Raw genomic sequence first — 22,915 nt, 5'->3', positions numbered from 1 at the left:
AGTTGAAGACCCAGACCATATTACCATTAAGAGTCCAGACCTGAATATTTATCAGTCTTACTGGCTGCTCAACCTATGGGAAAAATCTATTCCTGGGAAGGAGGTTATGCCAGTCCAAAAAACATGGTAAGAGGGTGGAGGATGCAAAAGTCACATAATCTTCTTTTATATATCCGTAGTCAAGAATTTCATGACAGGGACCTCACATGCAAGTTGTGTACTTCTGTGAGCATCTTGAGTGAAAAATCCTTGAACTGAATTCTTCAGAATAGAAGATGGTCTCATTTCTTTATCCATGTTTGTCCTGAGTTGCATCCCCTTCTAGCCACAAAACTGCAGGTAGAAACCACACACAGTATGAGAGAAGTTTGTACCTCCCTGCCAGTGCTAGATCTGATCAGCAAATCACAACCCATTCCCATCCTTCCATTTCATATAATATCTTCAAAGTTGGTTATGGCCCATATCTTCACTACATGGCCATTTACACAGACAAATCAGATTTCTATGCCACAATGGTATTGTAATTAGCCTCATGTGACTGCTGTTCCAATTCACATTAAGCCTCCCCATAGACCCCAAAATACAAGTTAATGTTAAGACCATATTAAGATCAGATTTTGAAGTAGAAAGAGTGCACCTTTTCCCACTAATATAAATCCACACATGTATGTATTCTTATTAATTCACTGCAAGTAGTGATGGATGTAGTGGAGGGTGGGTCATAGGTCCAAAGTCTGGTGACTGGAATGATCTGATGTAGAGGTGAATGGACCACTAGTCCTCATTTCCAGTGGCCAAAGAACCATGTGCCCACGTTTCACTATATTCCTGGATGACAAAAGAGTGGAGTTCTGGTATGTCTTCAATTAAATGAAATATGAGACTCAGGAACAAGCCCAGGCCCAGTCATTGCTAGTTTGGTCTGAAGGTTGTATTTGTCTTTATAGGCAACATCTGAATCCAAGAATCCTTTAGCAGGACAAATATGGTCACAGGCTGAGTAGCAGGTTAGGTGAAATACGTTTCAAAGTAGCTTAGTGTCACTCCCCTGAGAGGTATGCATATAGTCTCGTAAGAATGATTGAGAATGTAGTTCTCAAGGAACATTGAAGTATTCCTGTATTACCTCTGCAATGCCAGGCTTGCCAGGAAATTACTTGCTGCAGTCCTGAAACTACAGAAGATCATTCAGCTTCCGTCTGGCAACCTGAGACGTTTTTGGCTGTGTGGAAAATGTATCCTAGTCAACAGACACATAATTTAACAAACGTGACTAATATGTTACCCAATTATATAGTGATAATGAGCAGCTCACTAATATTTATAACAGAGTGCCTATAGATATGGCCTGTTTGGAAGAACCTCAAACACAATCTTTCATCGAGGTGTTAAATGAGCTACACTAGATATTGGATAATAATGGTAGTCACCTTCCCCATCACATTTGATACCGTGAACCACAATATAGTTCTGATTCCACTTCATGACATTTGTATCTGTGGTTCAGCTCTGAAGTAGCTGAGGACTCATTTACAGGACATACTGCAAGTAGTTTAATTGAGATCTAGATCTGTAACACAAGGGGTTTCACAGGACTTCTTGTTAAGTCCTACCCTGTTTAGCATATTTGCCTCTTTGGCCCACCTAAAAAAAGAATTCAGGTACGCCTTTATCACATTTCCGGATTATATTCATCATCATGCGATTGGATGCGCCATTAGGCTGTCCTATGGAGAAGTTTAAAGACTGCTTCTCTGGCATAACTTTCTAAGGGAGCAATAGTGCCTTAAAATTAAACACAGACAACAATGAAGTTATTGTCGTGGATAGTTTAAAAAGAAGTTTGATCTGGCAGCTAGCAAAACCCAAATGGTGCAATAACCCCTGAATCTCCTATCTTGTGATAAGAGCGTTGATGTCTGGCTGGATAGCTACCTTGCACTCAATTTGCATGACATTAAGGACACTGTATCTTCTTTGTAAAAATGCCAAATAAAATGTCCTCCGTACTGCCGGCTCTCCAGGATACAATTATATTGAGAATGGATTATTGTAATGGCCTGTAATTTGGTCGCCTAACCAACAGATTCAGAAGATGTAGCTGATTCAAAATAGGGTTGTGTGCAAATTGTTGGTTTGCACAGAAGCACATGCTTTTCCCTACATAGATGTTGACTTTATTATCTCAATGTTAATAAAAGCGTTTTGGTTAACCCCTTCCACACGGTGTTAATTCCCCCGCGGTGCAGGGGGGAGGGAGGGGCAGCGGCGCTGCGGTGCTCGCGAAAAGCCCAGCTCACAATGCTGCACAGTGGAGTTGTGCTCATGACGAGCTGAGCTCGTCACAACTCCGCCCACTCCCATAGAACGCCCACACAGGCAGGGAATTAGCCGCACGTGGGAGTGCCGTGGTAGGTATGACGAGCTGAGCTCGTCATGAGCAAAGTTCCACTGTGCCTCATGACGAGTTGAGCTCGTCATGAGCATTCAAGGGGTAAAAGCGCATTCCCTCATCCCTTGGTTGTTTCCTCATGTGGGACCTTGATATCTCTAAATTAAGAGCCTCATTTCGATGGTGGTCGGACGACCGTCCGAATGCCTTTGTTCAGGCACGGGATCGTCCGACAAGGAGTCGGCGGTCCTGACAGCCCAATTATGATACAGCCACTGTGCAGGTAGTCGTAAATGTTTTTTAGTATTGTGGCTTGAGCATCGGCCAAGGAAAAGGGCCACTGCACAAGCATCAATGGTAAAAAGCATTTTGCAAACATCAATGCACTGTGTGTCAGGTGCCTGGCACACGGTGCATGAATGTTTGGGAGTGGCACCACATGTGCCCCACTAACCACATAGTAGAGACCCACAGGGGACCGGGTCCTGCTAGGGGCCCCAAAGTCTCTTTTTGACAGCTTTTTCATGGCAGTCGGACATTCATTAAAAAGCTGTGGGAAATGGACATCCTAATCCCTACAGTGGTGCCTCTGCAGGCACCGCCTCCATTGAAGGGATTAGGCTTTGACCGCCACCCCGGTGGGCACCTTGAGCCTATGAGAGGCAGCAGTCTTTCCCTCTGCCTGATGTATTTTTACTGCCGGTATTTTAATCTGGCAGTCAGACTGCTGCCCTAGTTGTCGGGTGGACTACCCCCAACAGCCTGTTGGTGGAGGTCTGCCTGACATCGTAATCGGGCCCTAAACTTTCTAAATATCAACCTACCAGAATGATACCTCCCTCTCAACCACCGGACTAATTATTTCACTTTGTAATCATGAGCGAGTTGGGGGCATCTCAATAGGGGGCCCCTCGGAGTCAAGCTTTGGAACGCACTCCCTCCTCATCTGAGACAAAGCCCTAACCACCTCATTTTTAGGAACTCACTTAATACACTCATTTTAAGAGGCTTGCTAGCTCTTGGCGATACTCAGACCCAGCACCTGAACATTCTTCAGTCTGAACTCTATGAATGCTGTTAATATTAACAGTAATGATCAAACATCAAAACACAGGATAAACGAGACAGCCATTTAGATGGAAATTCTCAGATCTATTTTTATTATTGTGTCTCCCTCTTTAATAAGTGTTCATGCTTTAAGACATATATTACGGTCTTTGTATTCACTACATCAACATTCTGGGTTGGGAAAGCATGTCTGCTCTTTTGATAATTGACAGTGTGATCGCTGAAAAGTAGCTTGGAGGTCAGCAGTCGGGCATTGCTTGAAGCCTGGCACAAAGGACAATTGTTCAAAAAAACTGAATGGTAAATGTTTTTCTGCAACTTGATTAATGTCACTAAGTCAAAAAGCAGCAGGCTGTAGAAACTCTTCCTCGGCTGAGGCAGTCTCAAAAACAAATCAAAGTCAAGTTCCATTCCTAAATGTTTGTCACAAAGTGCGGCACTGAACAAGAGTTAGCAATCATTTCTTGTAAAGGGTCTGATTGTGTCTCAAAAGGACTGCAGGAGCATCAGTTGTTAAATGACGATCTGAAGGTTCGAATCTAGCCTGTAGTTAGAGACGTAAATAAGTGAATTCTTCCATTTAAATCTGAAGAATAATCTCATCAATTAAATTAGGGAATGTGCCTTTTGATAAGAATCACAGTGATCATTCTTTGGCAACTCGAAGATCACAAATGTTCACGTTTTCCTAATCAGATTTATTTATGTCATTGATAAAAATAATTTATGTTTAGCCTTATAGGTCAATTACATTTCCTTTCGAGAAAAATAGTATGTCACGCGCAATCGACATTTATCATTACAATAAAGTTACTAGATATTTCCATGCAGGTCATGCTTTGAAACATTATCAGTGGTACTACAATGCTCAGGAGGCTAAGAAATAAACTTACGTGAATTATTCTTCCTTCAGTATCGCAAACACACATGACGACTTCCACATTTCGTTGTGTTGCTCTGTCAAAATCACCTTGTAGTATTGTGATATATATGTCGTTCCTTATGTCACCTGTAAGATAACACACACAAATTAAGAACTAGTTCATACTTGTAGGGAAAACAGGAAGTGGCAACAAGGGATCCAAGGAAAAACATATTTTTCAGACTACTGTATACTACTAGCACAGCACACAGTACGAAAGCAGAATGAGATTTAATAATTTACACCTTTGATATCTTTAGTGTTTGTGATATAAGACCACCGGAAGATTTATTTTACTGGCAGCGTAGTAGGCATTGATCTAACATCCATTATAAAAAGGATAAGCAATATCACTGTGTGTGATCTCCCCAGAAATCATGATGATAATGGTGCAAGGAAGGTCGTGAAAATTAAATGTACTTCAGGCTGCCATACCTAGCCTATTTGAATGTTTCTTAAAATTAATAAAACTATGTCAAAATGTTTTACAGCAGACTTCTCCGACGAGCAGCTCATGAGCTACTGATTGTTTGAGCTACTGGTTGGAGAGTGTTCCAAATAGGATTATCGTTGCAGATTCTAGGCGTTTGTTCTGTGGAATCATTACTCAAGGGTCAAAGTTCCCATTAAATGTAACCTCCAGTACACAGGCTTGAATTTTAAGTGCCAAGTCAGTGATTCTGTTGACAATACTAACACCAAGGATGCTCAGTGCACCAATGTATCCACACGAGGGCACAGTGGTTTACAATACGGGCAGAGCTTTGAGTCCTGGTGGGTTCACTCAGGCTTTTATTCTTTCACTGTTGATCAAATTTGTATCATTGGATTTGATAACAACAATTTATCTGCTGCTAGTACCAAGATGCCACTTTGTTGACGTGTGTGCACTAAGCAAATAGCCTTGTTATGCTATTCAGAGGACAATGAAGAATGATATTTGAATTGTGGAGCAGGAGGAAATTCCACTACTTTGCCCCTTAAAACGATTATGATGTTTGAGGGCGTTCCCATTGAACTATTTTGAGGTTTATTTAAACTTAAATAACTGCATGCATTGTTTTGGGGTTTAGTGCTCTGATTTTTTTATACAATATTATTACTTCTCCATGGCAGTGATGAGTGCACAAGACTTCCCTTTGCTCCACTGAGAGAAATGTATGGCTTTTGTGACCTTCTGCCATTGTACCCAAACTTGGATATGGAAAATAGCTGTAAAGTATGCATGCTCCTCATGCTTGTTGCATCACGTGCTCCTTTCTGCCTGGTACTTCTGAGCTCAGGGATGGAATGGGATTAAGATTGAGTTTTGGGTGATGTCAAAGATCAGCTACACTTGCAGTAAGTCAGTCTGAACATGGAATGGATATGGGCTCCCGATGCACCTACATTCATACCTTTTGTCTATAAAAATGAATGAAGAAGCACCTTGAGGGGCCTTTCATTCTTCATCTGAGTGGAATATCGCCATTGCAGTTCGATTGCAAATGGAAAGGGGCGACCACTCGGTCCCCCCGAACGTATGGCGGAGTGCCTCGATCCCCCCGGGAAGCCATTTTGGGCGGGAGGCGCGTCTCGGCTGGTATGCCCGAAGCGGCGTAGCCGGGGCGCGCTTTTTCCCGCCCTAGAGTGGGCTGGCCTAGACACTGACGCGGCTGGCCACGCCCTCGGGGCAGGCAGGGGCGGGTTTACGCCCGCCCTGAAGACGGATAAAAAGGGACGCAAGACCAGAAGGCATCCTCTTGTTCCTGTGCTCTGAAGCTGCACCTCCTCGCTGCACGTGAGCTCGAGACGGAACGAAGAGCCAATTTTGAGCGTTGTAATCTTTCTTTTGTCTTACAGATACTCTGTCGGAGAAATGCCCAAGAAAGGCGGGAAGAGAATGACGACTGAACAGATGGTTCGGGTCCTCATGAAGGAGATGTCTGAGCTGAAGAAGCGGATGGCGGAGAGAGACGGGGAAGGGGGGCCGGAACGTCCGTCGGCTGGAGCAGCTCCAGGAGGGAGAGCCAAGAGGCCAAGGAGGGGACCAGCCGGGGGAAACGTCCCGGTTCCCTGTACCCCGCTCGAAGCGCCAACCCCAGTACCGGCGGAGGGAAATCCGATCCCCGTGGTGGTCACCCCGGTGTCCAATGAAGATATGCCGCCCGAGCTGGCAGCACAACTTGCAGCGTGGTTGGGCGACAGTAGCGAGGGCGCCACGGCTGCCGAGGCGCAGGCGCGAATGAAGCAATTGCGCGAGAAACGGGATGCAGCCAAGGTCTCCGCGCTGGCTGCAGTAGTTGACAAGCCACAAGGGACGATTGCGACCGCAGAGGCAGCGTCCGGTGCAGGTAAGCGGCCATTGCCGATTGCGAGGGATGAGTCAGCACCCTCTCGTAGAGAAAGGTTGGGTCAACATGTTCCTTTGGCAATTAAGGAAAAGATTTGGGCGGGGGAATATGTGAACATCTTCTCGTTGCTTGTTGATCATTATGAGGTGGAGCATGTTAAGGGTCAGAAAGATCTCATGCATCCGAGTGTTTGGCGCGCTAAAATGGCCGCCTTTAAAGTGAATGAGAATATTGGCAATTGGGGCAAAGCATGGGGAATTTTTACGTCAATCTTAGGGGAACGTAGGCCCGAGTTGCTCTCCGAGTTGCCGACCTATCAGTCGCGAATCATGGGGTACTCAACATCACACCAGGGTAACCATTGGTTCTGCTACGATAATCTTTTTAGAAAGGCTAAAGAGCATAATAAAAGCTTAACCTGGGATTGTTATGATTCTTTGACATGGGATAAAATGAAGGAGACAGGTATGTTGAAGATGCCATTGGTAGGAAGTAATGTTGGCGAATCCTCCCGCCAATATGTGGCGACGCCCTTTCGTTCAGGTACGGGTACCGACGATTACTCGAGACCTGCCGGCAATACAGGAAAAAGGGGGTTCTGCTTTAATTTCAACAGAGGTAAATGTACTAGGCCCCAGGGATCGTGTAAATTTAAACATGAATGTAGTGGGTGCGGGTCGTCCCATCCTGAGTCCACGTGCAGAGCCAAAATGGGTGATAATGGGGGGAGAGGAGGCGCCAAACAGGTCTAACGTAGTCCGAGGGGCGCCTTTACCTACCCCGATTGATACCTTGGCGATGATTCCCTGGCTCAGTGAATACCCGGATCGTACTTCTGCTGGGGTGCTGCGGAACGGATTTTCGTATGGTTTCCGCATCCCGGTAGGGGACTTTCAGGGTGTGGAGAAGTGTAAAAATCAACTTTCCGTCCTGCAGCATACGACCGTGGTACAGGATAAGATCCGGAAAGAGGTTGCTCGAGGTCGGGTCGCCGGCCCATTTAGTGTACCCCCGGTGCAGAATTTTGTTTGTTCTCCTTTAGGGGTGGTCCCCAAGAAGGACCCAGGTGAGTTCCGACTGATTCATAATTTGTCAGCTCCACGTGGTCTTTCTGTAAACGATGCAATAGATCCAGAAGTATGTTCGGTGCGGTACGCATCCTTCGATGAGGCCGTAGCCATTTTGAATCGCCTGGGGCCCGGGGCGCTGATGGCGAAGTCAGATATCGAGTCAGCGTTCCGATTGCTCCCGGTACACCCAGACGACCAGCGTCTCCTGGGTTTCATGTTTCAGGGTTATTATTACATGGATAGGTGTATGCCGATGGGGTGCTCTATATCTTGTGCCTATTTCGAGAAATTCAGTAGTTTTCTACAATGGGTCTTCACAAAGAGGACGGGTTTCCAACATGTAATGCATTACCTTGATGATTTTCTGTTCCTTGGGGCAGCCGGGGATCTCGAATGTGGCCGGGCCTTGGCCGAATTTTGTGTGTTAATGAACCAGTTTGGTGTGCCATTGGCACCGGGTAAAACGGTGGGTCCTGCGACTTGCCTCGAGTTTCTGGGGATTGAGTTAGACTCCAGTGAGGGTTGTTTTCGTTTGCCAGCTGACAAAGTGTGGAAGTTCAGGGCAGCCTTGCAAGTGGGTATAAATCGATCTAAAGTTACGCTGCATCAATTACAGCAGTTGGTGGGACAGTTGAATTTTGCCCTGAGGGTGATACCAATGGCCCGCCCCTTTTCCCGTTCAATTGCCCAAGCTATGGTCGGCCTAAAGGAGGGCCATCATCGCACGAGACTATCGGCTGAGGTCCGCCAGGACATGCGTATTTGGTTAGCATTTCTGGCGAACTTTAATGGTCGAGTCGTCTGGAACAAACCAGCCATGTCCTCTGAAGAGCTGGGGCTATGGACAGATTCAGCAGGTAGCATAGGTTTTGGTGCCATCTTCGGCACAAAATGGTCGGCACAGAGGTGGCCGACATGGTGGCATGACAGTGGTCTGACAAGTAATATTGCTTTCTTGGAACTTTTCCCCATTTTGGTGGCCCTGAGAACCTGGCCCGAGGGGTTCAAAGATCACTCTGTGATATTTTGGTCTGACAATATGACCGTGGTTGAGTGCATCAATAGTCAGGCAGCGCGATGTAAACTGATTTTAAGACTCCTCAAAGAAATTGTTTTACTGTGTATGCAACTGAATGTGCTATTCAGAGCAAAACATGTCCCAGGGGTAATGAATCAGGCGGCTGATGCACTGTCTCGTTTTCATATGCAGGCTTTCTCGGGTTTCCTTCCCTCAGCGGACCCGGAGCCGGCACCCTTTCCCGAAGCTCTCTGGTCTCTCGGTGCCCCGAACTTCGTCACCGCGTGGGAGAGAGTATAGCACCAAGGACGAGGAAGGCATATGAAGGGGCGTTTCGGTCCTATTTAGCCTTTTTAGGGACTGATAGAGAGAGGCTTTGGGGCCACGAGGAATGGGTGGTGAATTTTCTGATGTCCTTACGTAGGGCTGGGAAATCGGTGGCTACGGCCCAGAGGCATCGCGCTGCCATTTCCTTTGTTGCCAGGGCTCATAGTATCCAGGACCCGACAGCGTCTTTCATTGTACAGAAAGCGCTGCGTGGGTGGCAACGCCTTGAGGGTCGCAGAGTAGATGAGAGGCGCCCGATAGGTTTGGATAGGTTGGCCCAGTTGTTGGCCACACTCCCTGCCACATGTTCATCTCGGTTTGAGACGGTTTTGTTCCGAGCCGCTTTTACGTTAGCATTTCACGGGGCGATGCGGGTAAGCGAACTGGTAGCAAGGAACAAACAGGAAGTGGCAGGGGGTTTGTGCCAGGAACACGTTCAGATCAGAGGAGAGACAATGACTGTCTCCTTTGTCAGGTCCAAGACCGATCAAGATGGGATGGGTGACTGCATAATCATACGCAGGATTCCCGGGTCCTCCATGTGTCCGGTAAAGTGTTTAGAAGAGTACCTAGCACGAAGGGTGGCATCATGGGGGGGGACCTTGTTGAGACACGCGGACGCCACCCCACTGACGAAATTTCAGTTTCAGCGGGTGCTTGCGATGTCAATTGCCGCTGCGGGCTTGAACCCGGGCGAGTTTGGGACCCATTCCTTTCGGATAGGGGCTGCTACAGAAGCTACAGCCAGGGGTCTTAATGTTGAACAAGTGAAACGAGTGGGGCGTTGGTCCTCCAATTGTTATAAGAGGTATGTGCGGTTGCACATGTTGTGAAGCTGTAATAATGTACTCACGCCTCTTGTTTTCGTTTGGTTTTCAGTTGCGCAAGCCTACGAGGCGGGGCGGACTATGCAGTCGACCCAACACCGGGCCAGCGGTCAGACATCACCGGCTGTGAAAAAGGAGGTGTGGGTCGTGGGCCACTCATACGTGAGGCGTGCCGCGGACGTATTCAAAGCAGGTGACATGATTCACGTAGCTGGGGAATACGGGTACAGGGTGTCCTTCTACGGAAGAGGCGGTCTCTGTATTGACCAGTTTCAAACATTTTTCGAGGGTTTGTTAGGGCGGACGAGGTCACCGCCGTCTATAGTCATAGTGCATTTAGGGGGCAATGATTTGGTCACCACCGGTAGACGACTGCTCCTGGAGGCGATGCTTTCCACTGTAAGTTGGTTGGCGAGGAGAGTTCCGGGGTGCACAATTGCGTGGTCCCATATGATCCCACGAAAGGTGTGGCGGGGGGCTATTTCTATTCCTGCTTTGAATCATTCTGTTAGAAAGCTTAACAACAAAGTGAGTAGGTTGTTCCGTTCCAGGACATTGCATTCTATTTCGCATGGCTGTATTAATGATGACAGTATGTATTTGGGGGATGGTGTGCATTTGTCTCGGGTGGGGAATGAGTTACTCATAGCAGACTTCTTAGCATGGTTAAATACGTTAAAACATGACCTTTAGGTAGGAGCGTTGTGGGGGGTCCGGATAGCCGGTCAACTATCCGGCCTGTGGCGGTAAGGTCATGATCGGTGAGCACTAATTGGAAGATCCCTATGAGTGGGCGTCACCCAACACGGATGGGAGCGCTCGGGAGAGGTGGCCTTTGGCCCCTCAACGGGGAGGCGGTCCCTTCTAAGGATGGGTCGCCGAAAGAAAAGGAAAGGCGGTCAAGGCCCCTTCCTGTGTAGGAGGGGTTACAGCCCCCTCCTGGGGAATTTCCCGGGGCCAGTGACGTCTGCGACGGCAGATGTGGTAAGTTGTGTGGGGTTGGGGGGAGGTCTACGCTACCTTCTAGATACCTCACACGAGTCCTCGAACGACCTTTAAGTGGCGTCGAGTTTATTGGTGCCCCCGTCAAGTCAAGAGAAATTGGTAGTTGCACTCGAGGTACGCCTCAGTGCTGTCGCCCCTCCCAAGTGGGGGGGGGTATTTCTGGTTAGGGATCTTGACACCGGTTACGACCTTGCCGTTGGCCCTTAAACGTTAGGATGTACAATTTCAAAATTTCAAGAAAATGTTTTGTAGGTTGTTAGTTCGGCTAGGAGAACCTCTGTATTAGAGAATCTGTTAAGGTTAGCCAAACATCGCAATGTGGTAATGAAATTGTACATTAATATGAAACTGTTTAATGTTTTAATTTTTTGTTTTAATAAATACGGCCGGGGAGGGTCACTCCCTCCCTCATCCAAAAAACTTCAAGAACTGTTTCCGGTTTCCCTCCTTTGGGGATTGTGTTGAGAGGGGGTGGCGGGTATCTCAGCCATATGGAAAGGGGCGACCACTCGGTCCCCCCGAACGTATGGCGGAGTGCCTCGATCCCCCCGGGAAGCCATTTTGGGCGGGAGGCGCGTCTCGGCTGGTATGCCCGAAGCGGCGTAGCCGGGGCGCGCTTTTTCCCGCCCTAGAGTGGGCTGGCCTAGACACTGACGCGGCTGGCCACGCCCTCGGGGCAGGCAGGGGCGGGTTTACGCCCGCCCTGCAGACGGATAAAAAGGGACGCAAGACCAGAAGGCATCCTCTTGTTCCTGTGCTCTGAAGCTGCACCTCCTCGCTGCACGTGAGCTCGAGACGGAACGAAGAGCCAATTTTGACCCACCCACCAGCCCCTGAAGACAGCCAGTTGTTTGTAATAAAAATTGATCGATAATCCTATTTCGTTTACAGGTTGTGGTATTATCGTGTTGATATTGAGTGTGTAATAAAGTTGGTCTATTTTATGTCTATTTTGTGATTAAAGAAATTCGGATTTAGTGTCCATTTATAAGCATGCTTTTTTCGGTCATAGTGGCCAATGTATTTTTTAGTTTAGTTAGCATTGTCGTATTTATTTTGGTCGGGCGGTAAGGTCATGATCGGTGAGCACTAATTGGAAGATCCCTATGAGTGGGCGTCACCCAACACGGATGGGAGCGCTCGGGAGAGGTGGCCTTTGGCCCCTCAACGGGGAGGCGGTCCCTTCTAAGGATGGGTCGCCGAAAGAAAAGGAAAGGCGGTCAAGGCCCCTTCCTGTGTAGGAGGGGTTACAGCCCCCTCCTGGGGAATTTCCCGGGGCCAGTGACGTCTGCGACGGCAGATGTGGTAAGTTGTGTGGGGTTGGGGGGAGGTCTACGCTACCTTCTAGATACCTCACACGAGTCCTCGAACGACCTTTAAGTGGCGTCGAGTTTATTGGTGCCCCCGTCAAGTCAAGGGAAATTGGTAGTTGCACTCGAGGTACGCCTCAGTGCTGTCGCCCCTCCCAAGTGGGGGGGGGTATTTCTGGTTAGGGATCTTGACACCGGTTACGACCTTGCCGTTGGCCCTTAAACGTTAGGATGTACAATTTCAAAATTTCAAGAAAATGTTTTGTAGGTTGTTAGTTCGGCTAGGAGAACCTCTGTATTAGAGAATCTGTTAAGGTTAGCCAAACATCGCAATGTGGTAATGAAATTGTACATTAATATGAAACTGTTTAATGTTTTAATTTTTTGTTTTAATAAATACGGCCGGGGAGGGTCACTCCCTCCCTCATCCAAAAAACTTCAAGAACTGTTTCCGGTTTCCCTCCTTTGGGGATTGTGTTGAGAGGGGGTGGCGCGTATCTCAGCCATAAGGCTTTTCCGCAAGTACAGTACAGTCACATCCACAGAGGTTTGCTTTACACCAGCAAACTCATACAACCATCTGATACGATCCTTGAAGTGCCTGGAAAGAAGGGCAGGCAGAAACAAAAAGAAGATAAATATCAGTTATTAAGAGTAGGGGTTCAGTGTTGACCGGCTAGGTGATGGCACGAAGTGGCACATGCTCGGTCTGTGCAGAAATATGAAGACGCTGTAGGTGCACTAAAGCCATCAACATTATAATGAAGTATTACCAAGGTCTTTGAACACTGGAAGCAAATGTAATCTGTGCTAACTATCCGCTGTTTACCCGCGGTAGCAGATGTTCCCTGCCTCTGATCACACTTCCTGCTTTCATATAGATAGGGGGTGTTTACTCCAGCAAAAGTTCTAGTGAAGTTGAATGTTTTATTTGCTTCAGAGCGTTCCATAGCTTCTGTTTTGCTTTGATGTCTGCAACGTCCGGGTCTCTTCTAAAGGCCTCTGCAATAACTCTACCATGTGCAGAGATAATGAACTCTTTGGAATAAATGAATCCACCAGCATTACTGTGGTTTTTTGAGACCTTCTGTTGCATGAAAATAATTTAACATAAACTTTGCTCAGGAAAGATGTCACTAGATTAGATCAGGAACAAAGCCAGAACCTATATATGTTTTCCTTGACTAAAAAAGTAATGTTTTCATCTAATTAGTCATCTTTTTTGAGTCATTCAATCCACTGTCAGACAATATATATATATATATATATATATATATATATATATATATATATATATATATATATATATATATATATATATATATATATATATATATTCAATGAACGTGGTTAGAAATCCATATGCATTTGAAAAACATTCACTATCGTATTTTTAGTCTGTAACATGGGTATTATGGTAGTTTCAATACATATATAATACAACTCTTTTGCCATGTGTGCATGAATGGACGTGGCATGTGTGACCTCTTCTTTATGTGGCACACGGTAATTTCACTCTGGCTTCATGTATGTTCCACTGTTCATGTCTTTGACTAGGTGTGAGGCTGCTTCCCCAGTTGTTTATATTCAGCTACTGAGCATTTCTTAAGAGATGCTCTATTGTCTATAGATTGGAAAATAATTTTTGGACTGGGTTGATAGATATCACGATTCCTGTTTTGAGAAAGGGTCTCGGATCTGGTATGAGGATACTCTATCTTTTAGTGGGTAATTACATTGAGGCACCCATGAACAGAAAGACACCCTGATCTGAGGATTAAGGAGCATCATATGCTAAGCACAGATGCCCATTCATACAAACAGTGTCACTCATCTGTGCAAGCCTGCAGCCCATATGTTCCAAATGCAGAGTTTGCTCCATTTATGCTGCATGCTTCCTTTACACTTTTCAGTCAAGTGTTCTCCCTTGTGTAGCTTTTTAGGTCCTTTTTGCAAAGTGTTTATGTTCAAGGGGTGTCCAGTCATTTTGTTGTGTGGGACACACCACAAATATTAGAAGATGTATCTCTGCCCTACATAGGGTATATATCCATGCTTGAACTCCAGATAGGCAGACATGACTCACATCTTTATTTGAGAGTTGCCTGAGTGTTAGATGAGGAGGACAGAGGTATCTTTTCTGCATGAGGGATTACATGCTAACCAGAATGCTGACTGAAGTAGGGATGATTTTAAAATTCTGGGTCAGTCACAATTTACCCTTCTCATACACCTGCTCAAGTCAGCTGATAATATATCAAGGCTGGCAAGTGAAATTGGCCAAGCAATAAACCTCTGATATGTCTCTGCAACCTCATTCAGGGAAGAGGCATTGGCTGGCAATGCTTTCAAGATTCATGTGCTATTGCAACTATCCCAAATGTCAATGATTCAGCCCTTGCTTTTTTAGTGGTAATGTAGTCCACAGGATGCTCTTCATTGAAATACAGCATAAAGGAATGTAATCACAGTATATTTGAGGCCTGTCTCAAATGTGTGGAAACTGTGTCCACCTTGTAACAAAAATAGGAATTCAAAATTAGATTGCTTAAGGAAGGTCTCCTTTACTTCTGCCTCTACCTTAAGTGAAGGACAATACATTCCTTTATAATCCCCCAGGGGTTATATCTCCAAAACTAGTGTTAAAATCACCACACTCACAATAAACACTTTCGTCTCCCCTCCTGTCCTCTCTCTCCTAAGGAACCACATTAGTAAATTCGGCTTTGGGAACTTGGAACCAGGAGTTTAATCTATTCCTCCTGACTGCAAAGAAAAATTATGTGCACAGTTTGGTTCCTTACGAGGTAGCAGACAAAGGTGCTGGTACACAAAAGGCCTCCTCAATCGTGGTGGAGGCCCTGCAGCAGCCGGGGAATCTCTGCACTAGAGGCGGACCACCGTAATGAGAATCCTCATTGTGGAAATTCCACCCGAGTGCGGAGACTCGCCCACGACTGAGGGGCCCCCGCCACGAGTGCAGAGGCACTTTGTGAAACAGGCTCTAAGGGGCCGTTTACTAAGGCGGGCGGATCGCAGCTGCAAAAGGGACCGCCCGCCAAAGTTACGGCGGTCCCGCCATACGAATTATGATGCGCCCGCAAGTGTGGCGGGCGCATTCTGTATATTTTACATTGCGGCGGGCGGACACCCACCGCAATGTAAAAAATACATGTTGTGCTTTTGCATGCACAATGTGACAGGCACCACTCGGTGCCTGCCACATTGTACATGCAAACGCAGGGGGGTACCATAGGTTTCCCCCATGTGCACCCCCACTCCCCAAAACCCTGGGGGCCCACAATTGGCCCCCAACAGCAGGAACCACCAGCCCTTCCATGGCTGCAATGCAGCCATGGAAAGGATGATCACAGCCTGCATAATAATATGGATGGACCATATTAAACCTGTTTTCGGCGGGTCGACGAGTCGACCGGCGGAAAAGCGGCAGACTGTTTTTCCATCCGCAGCGGACCCTCCAGCCATCATAATATGGCAGGGGTCTTTGCAGTCAGGATGGCGATCGGATCGCCCCTGCCGTTCCGACGGTGACCACCGCCAGCCAGGCGGGGGTGATCCGCCCGCCATCGTAATTGGCCTCTTAGAGTCTTGTTTCTCAAAACTCCACTTTCCGGAAATCTGAGTCTGAAATTTGACACCTTACGTTTGGTTAGCCACTGTTCATTGATGCACCTGTTTGGGAGAATGAAAAATACTATGCATTTTTGAAGGCTTTGTTTGCACGTTTTAAGCAGGATGCTGATATCATGGCTTCTGAGGACATGCTGCCAATTGACATTTCCTACTTACTTGAAAGATTTCTGTATTCCATCTCAGATGTTTAAACTCGAACCTGCCCTGTCTACGACCACTGTAAGGCAAGACACATGATGTCCATCTACCATCATGAAAAACAAGCACTGGCGTTGCCAATAGGTCTCGTATTAGGAAAGTTGGAGCTATTGGTTTTGTAAATGACAAAGCCCTTTATGTTTTGAAAATGAAAACAAAAATAAAAGGCATTGTTATTTGCAATTGTAATAGCTCCAACGTTCCTCCTGCGAGACCTATTGGCAATGCCAGTGCTTGTTTTGTTTCTTGGAGGGGGAGGCAAGACAGAGGCAAGGAGTGTGGCAACTGGCCGGAGGGAAGCTGGGTGGGGGCGGGAGAGCCTGGTGGGGGGGCGGGAATGCGAGCGAGGGGAGGAGAAGTGTGAATGCAACACAGAGATGGAAGCTGCTCTTTAGTACTGTCAGTCGCAAAAATGATTAAAAAAATGTGAATGAAACATAAATAAAGCAAGGCGTGTTGGGGGTTGATTAATGTTTTGGAGCAAAAGACCAGTAGGAAGGCCCTCTTGGGAATGTGCAGCTGTCGGGTATTCACAGGAGTGCAGAAAAGCCACACATCAGCAAAGACTTTCAGGTTTTGGAAAAAGTACAATGTTGGTAGGAGCGACAATTGTGGACCGAAAGAAAATGAAAATTGCTTTTTTTGTCCTGCATTTTTCAATATCTGAAGCAAGTGTCTGTTCAAATTCCCTGTTCCTTTTTTCGTTCGAGTTAAGTCAACATGCCTCGTTTCTACCAATGTTCCCCAATTGCGGCAGGTTTTTGCCGGCGTATTTTCTCTAATATTATGTGTGGATACCTTGAAAGCATGTTATGGATCCCACTCTCCTGGCCATGCGCTTGGAAACAAATTATCTCTTAAATACTTTGACACGCGGACCACCTCGCTTGCTTTGGGTTGTCCTGCTTCAATGAATGACTCGAGCAAGAAAAAGTAGTACATGGCATGAACTATGGTAAAGCACTCAATATGAATACATTTCCATCTGCTTGGCCAGATGACAGTTAAAACTTGTTAGGTATGTTTCCATAAAGTCTGATCTAACCACTTTGGCATTTTTAATGGCCTTTACGGCCATGGCGTCATCACTGCATGGACCATCTGTGGCGAGATGCACTGGTACTATTTAGAAGTTTACCATAAACTATACCTTGGTAAGAAAAGGAGTCTGCAGAATTTAGATTCTTGCATGTTTCGTCTTCTGCTGCACATGAATGCTCTGCAGTCTGAGGTGGTACCACACTTGGCTGCTGTTTACAAAGCCACGCAGTCGTGCGTTTGCTGTGAGAAGTTTTTACTACAGCTGCAGCCCCGGCCCCTGGGGAGGCCAGCCTGTGGCTGTTTATTTACGGCTCCAGGGTGCATAACAAGGTGTTTCCCCGGGGAGGACGGTGTCTGTTCATGATCATGTTTTCGTGTCTCTATTCACGTATAGATGTGCCCGTGGGGGGCTCTGAATACGCGGCTGCGTCCCGAGGCATCACGCTGGACAGCTAGCTTGACCTGTGAGGAAGGAAGGATGCGCGGGGGGCGTCCATTTGCATAGCGTGCCGGCGGCATGCCAATCTCGGCCAAGACTTTACTCCACGCGTGCCCTGATAACGCTGCTCAAATACTTGCAGGAACGGGGCTTGTGAGCAAATTAAATGTTTATTTAGAACATCTGCTGAAGTGAAGGAATGTTATAATACCCTTAGGGCACAGTTCATTAAATATGATTCACTGACTGAAATTAAAAAAAGGGATTCCGAGTAACACGGTTAAACTCTCAGCACAGTTAACAACACTGGCGTGTTTATTTTGGCCTTGCTCGTTTTTATTAAGCTTTGAATAGTATTGTGTAATTTTGAAGGTGATACAAAAAACGTAAGCTCGTTTTTTTTATTAAGCTTTGAATAGTATTGTGTAAATTTGAATGTGATACAAAAAACGAAGGGAAGAAGCTGGCTGGGGAGGTACGGCCATACAAAGAACGAAGGGAAGAGAAGGGAAGAAGCTGGCTGGAGTTTTCCCCATTAGTTTTCCTTTTCCCTGAATGCCTTTTTGATTTCGCTATTCCTGCATCAATTCGACAAAAAAAAAAGGAAAAGAGATGGTCGACAAGCATGACTCCAGCGCACTTCCCGTCGCGTCTCAAGGTACGTCGCTTTCAAAGCACTTTGATTGGTTTACACTGCAAGAGTGAGCGGGAGGAGAGCCACTGAGGTCTCTTAAAATGTGGGTATGGCGTTTCTCATGTTTTTCGTTTTGTGCAGTCAGACAGACCTTGAGTGTTTGGTTAGGTAAATGTTTTATAAACTAAGCACTCGGATTTCAGATTCAATGTTATTGTCATCTTTGCTAGGAGGACTGGTCGGATATCAATTGCTTTTTGTTTTGGATTTCTGCTGTCGGATTAAAGGAGGCGTTTTTCAAATACTGCGCCACGGAACACAAACAAAACACGGCAGAAAATTAGATACGACTCTGAATGGCACAAACTTATTTTATAACAACTTTGAATGTAGCCGTACGTTGTAGGTCTCATTTCTCACAAGGGCAATTAGTAGTGGCTGGTGTATATTGTAAATGCTATTTTTGAGGAGTTTAATTCTTTGCGCTTTTCACTTAATTAACATGATGAAGGGGAAGTAATGTAGTGGCTTGAAGCAGAGTTGGTTGATGTTCTAGGTGCTCCTAGGATGTTTTAGGTAAAATCAGTGGTAGAGAGTGGGGGCGGGAGGGGGGCACCCGAGGAGCCATACTTGTATTCAAGTTACAAAAAGTAAAGTTTGCAGGTTTTATTTTCCACGGCGGGAGAGCCTGGGGCGGGAATGCGAGCAAGGGGAGGCAGGCAAGCTTTGAATAGAATTGTGTAATTTTGAAGGTGATACAAAAAACGAAGGGAAGAGAAGTGAAGAAGCTGGCTGGGGAGGTACAGCCATACAAACAAGGTAGGGGTGGGGTGATAATGAGCTCAGCATTGCAGCATGTCCGGAGCCCTCAGGGGGCGTGCGGACTGCTGTTAAAAACAAGATTAAGTAAAGCTCTTGACATGTAAACAGGAACAACATGGTTACCTTAACGCACTTGAATCTGGTCGTATTACAATAAACAATGGCATGCAACGGACTGGTGAAAGGCACGTTCCTTCAAATAAAACATGATGTTTAGCCCTGCCAGGACAAAGCAATGGAAAGAAGACGGCGGGAAGGCAGAGAAGGGGAGGGGGAGGAGAAATGCGACAGCAGGGGCCTTTGAAGTGAAGCTAAGCTTCACTTCAAAGGTGTGGGAGGAGTGCTGGGTGAAGCTGGCTGGGGAGGTTCGGCCGGCCTGCGGCCGGCCATGAATAATTAGGGGAGGAGAAGCCCTGGCCGTGAATGCGCGTGCATGTTTGCTCCCGTGATTCACGTGAACTGCAAGAAAACCGCGGGGCTGAAAGCCCTTGGTTTGAAGAGGATTTTGCCGACTTGAATTCTCGCTCCCTCAATGCGCTTGCGCGCATTGTAGGTCACGAGACCTAAAAAGTAGTTGTAGATAAGATTGATTGGGTATGTTTGATCATGGTATGAAAGGACGAATAAATGAGAATCAGTATTGGGATTTTTTGTGTTTTTTTTCATTAAATTGGTTCAGCCTTACTGATTAAGGGACAAACCCTTTTCTGTTACTTACTTTCATCTTCCGTCAGCACTGGTGAATAAGGCAGTGCTATTGTTTAAGGATCCATCCCTACATTCCACACTGTACAGATGAACTGTTACACAATTCAATTTGTTTGACGGTTTTAAAGCAGAAACATGATATTATCTACATTTTTACATTTTATAAAAAAGAGGTATCAAAAAACCTGAGAATACAAAAGTAGAGTATGTACAATAGCAAACCATTAGTAGGCGTAAGCAAAAATACCTTTCACATCTTCAGTAAGCGCATGCAAAGCTGAGGGCAATTTTGTGTCCCCACAACTGCCTGAAATAGATTGGAAAAAGAGAAGAATGCAGGCAAAATATTTGACAAAAGAAGAATACCTCATTTCGGGCATTGAGGAATGCAAGAAGCGAGGAATTGCTCTGCCATTTAGCAATGTCAGAGCCATCCATTGTAATTAACTTAACAGAAATTGCAATACGTTGTTTACAATAGCAGAACCCTAACAATGCCCCGATTTTTTTAATGATCTGAATGGTGAATTTAGATATTCATATTACATATATGAATATCTAAATTTAACATTCAGATCATTAAAAAAAATCTAAATGTTATCAATGATGAAACATAGACCTGTTTTTTTGGATCTCAATAAGTTTATGGCATACATGGGTACAATCTATTTTCTTAATGATGTATCTCTTCCGCATTGTTAGTTGCATTTTCTGTAATAGATACATAGTTGCATGTTGCACATAATTGCACTCCATGACACAATCCACTCCACCCTTGCAACAAGGGGAACCAGGGGATGGACACCGAGACGACGATAAATGTTGATATGCTGGCTGCTGAGAATCTAGTGATAATCAATTGGTATGTAATAAGGCCTTGGCCAGGGAGAAATAATGTGCACTTTACGTTGTGTCTACGCAATGTGTATATATGGGGGATACTTTTAAATATTGATGTAACCTGTTAAAGTTTAAGTTGTTGTTTAAACAAATATGTTGGTCTACGAATTATATTTGACTAAATGTACTGACGACATGGTAAAGTGTGAAAGGAAAAAGAAAAAGCATTGGCATAACCAATAGGTCTCACCTTTGGGACCGTACAAATGTTTAACCATGGAACAGTTGATGTTGTTGCACCAGGGATATTGTGCTGCATAACTAAATACTTATAAGGTCCCAAAGGCGAGACCTATTGGCTATGCCAATGCTTGTTAAGATGTGGCGTTGAGTTGTAGCTCTCAGAGCGGGGAGGAGGGACAGTTTTCAGTGCTCGGTGAATGCTTTTTAACTATGTATTCTTTTACCAATCACGCCTTTACAACAAAATTCTGAGGTAAAGGCATATGTGGTAAAGGAATGTGTTGTTAAGCAGCATTCCTTGTTAGGACTGCGTTGTTGAGGCACAAATGGTTTAGCCATGTGCGCTTCTGTCATACAACCGCAATATATTGACCTTAATGCTACTAGCAGTAAGGTAAATACATTGGTGAAGCCCTCACAGTGCTTTGTGTTTTTTTCCACCCACAGGCCAGTAGATCAGGTCCATGAGTGAAACTGCCATGTTTCGCTTTCTGTATGGCAATTTCGCTTACATGAATTCATTAGCTACAATAAACCCAAAAAATAAACCACTGCAGTCAGCGTTAGGAAAACAAATGCGCACCTCTCTCATGTTAATTGATATAGTGTCATTTACTTCTTACCTGGCATTATAATCTCAGGGAATCCTAGCTTTCTCGCTACAACCGTCGTCCTATCTACAAGATGAGGGTAGTTCTTTCGGATTTGCACAGCGTCTCCAACAAGCATTTTCATTGTAACCCAAAGACCTGAAAAATGAGTTTAGGGAAATATGCTTACAGTTATTTTTGTGGTGTCTATATAATTAGTCCATCAACCCTTTCCCATTACCATCTCTGTTGGCACATTTGTACATTTTCATCTAGCGGTGGAACCTCAAATAACTTTAAAACCTGTTTAGGCAGAACTTTTTTGCAGTGGGGACATGCACAGAGGCAGGCCCTTTTCAACATGTCTTGGTCCATCCTTCCTAGTTTCATTATTCTACCGAGCACAGACTAAGGCAATATGTCTGTCTTTTTTTTTAAGCAAAAATATGTTTCATTGATTTGCATGTGATAGTGTAAGTTGTTTATGTGGATAGTTTACAAGGAGAACACAGGAAAATGGCAATGGTCGGATAAAAGAATGAGTGCATTGACTAAAGAATGGATGAGTGTCTTAGTGCATGGATGAATGTTGGATGAATGGGTGAGGATTTGTATTGAGGATTGGGTCAGTGGCTGCTTGGATGTTGAAATGGGGTGAGTGAGCGGATGTGCAAGTTAACATATATCTCTATCAACTGACATATTCATTCATCTGTTCAACTTTCTATCCTTCTACAACCCGAAGCTAGATCTCAAACCTTCCATTAAATCACCCTCATCCGTGTGTTCATCTTATACAGTAATTCATTATCAATCCAACCACTGTAATGTAGTGTGTGGTAGTATGCCTTAATGTGTGTTGGTTGTCGTGTTCCTCTGTGCCTGTGGTTTTGTCTTTTTTAGGTGCAAAGGTGTGATTGTGTGCACAATCGTATGCATGTTTTTTGGCTTGTGTGCATTAGTGTCTTTATGTCTGTTGGTCTGTGTAAATGCATAAATGAATACATGCTTGAGGGTTTTGCTATGCCTCTGCATATGAATATGCAAATCTGCTGTGTGTGTTTGTGGGTGCATGTGCACAGACATCTGTGTGTTTTTATATTATCTTAGTGAACAAGTGCTTGAAGGGGTGTTTTTGTATGTGAATGTGTGCTTGTACAACTGTTCTTCTGTGTGTACTTTTATCTACATCTATCCTGATCTATGGGTGTTTTCATGGTCTGGCTTGACAGCTCAGCTGGCAGCACACAATTATGTGAGTATTACTAGAAAGGGGCCTTGGCTCTGCCCACATATTGGAAGTCAGGAGTACATCTTTTAATTGGGCGGAAGTTGTGTACTTCTACATAAAAAGTGCTTGACTTCCACTAGCTGTGGTGATTTTGTTTATTTATTCAGCTGGCTAAGCTTGAAATTTCAGGAGTATACACATGCCATTGTAATGCTGGAAACGTGTCTTAGATAACAAGAT

General features: G+C 45.3%; 1 protein-coding gene across 1 annotated transcript in view; it reads right to left on the bottom strand.

The window, feature by feature from the left end:
* Positions 1-22,915, bottom strand: part of DOCK2 (dedicator of cytokinesis 2) — a 2,333,210-nt gene that overhangs the window by 1,737,091 nt on the left and 573,204 nt on the right. Inside the window, exons 13-14 of the mRNA XM_086931425.1 lie at positions 21,478-21,603; positions 4,357-4,472 (exon numbers count right to left, since the gene is read on the bottom strand). Coding sequence (XP_086787551.1) covers positions 4,357-4,472; positions 21,478-21,603 — 242 coding nt within the window. The remainder of the gene's footprint in view (positions 1-4,356; positions 4,473-21,477; positions 21,604-22,915) is intronic.

This window comes from Lissotriton vulgaris, chromosome 7 (genome assembly GCF_964263255.1).
Source record: "Lissotriton vulgaris chromosome 7, aLisVul1.2, whole genome shotgun sequence".
Lineage (NCBI taxonomy): Eukaryota > Metazoa > Chordata > Amphibia > Caudata > Salamandridae > Lissotriton > Lissotriton vulgaris.
The sequence above is the reverse complement of the archived record's forward strand: the minus strand, read 5'-3'. Positions and strand labels throughout refer to the sequence as shown.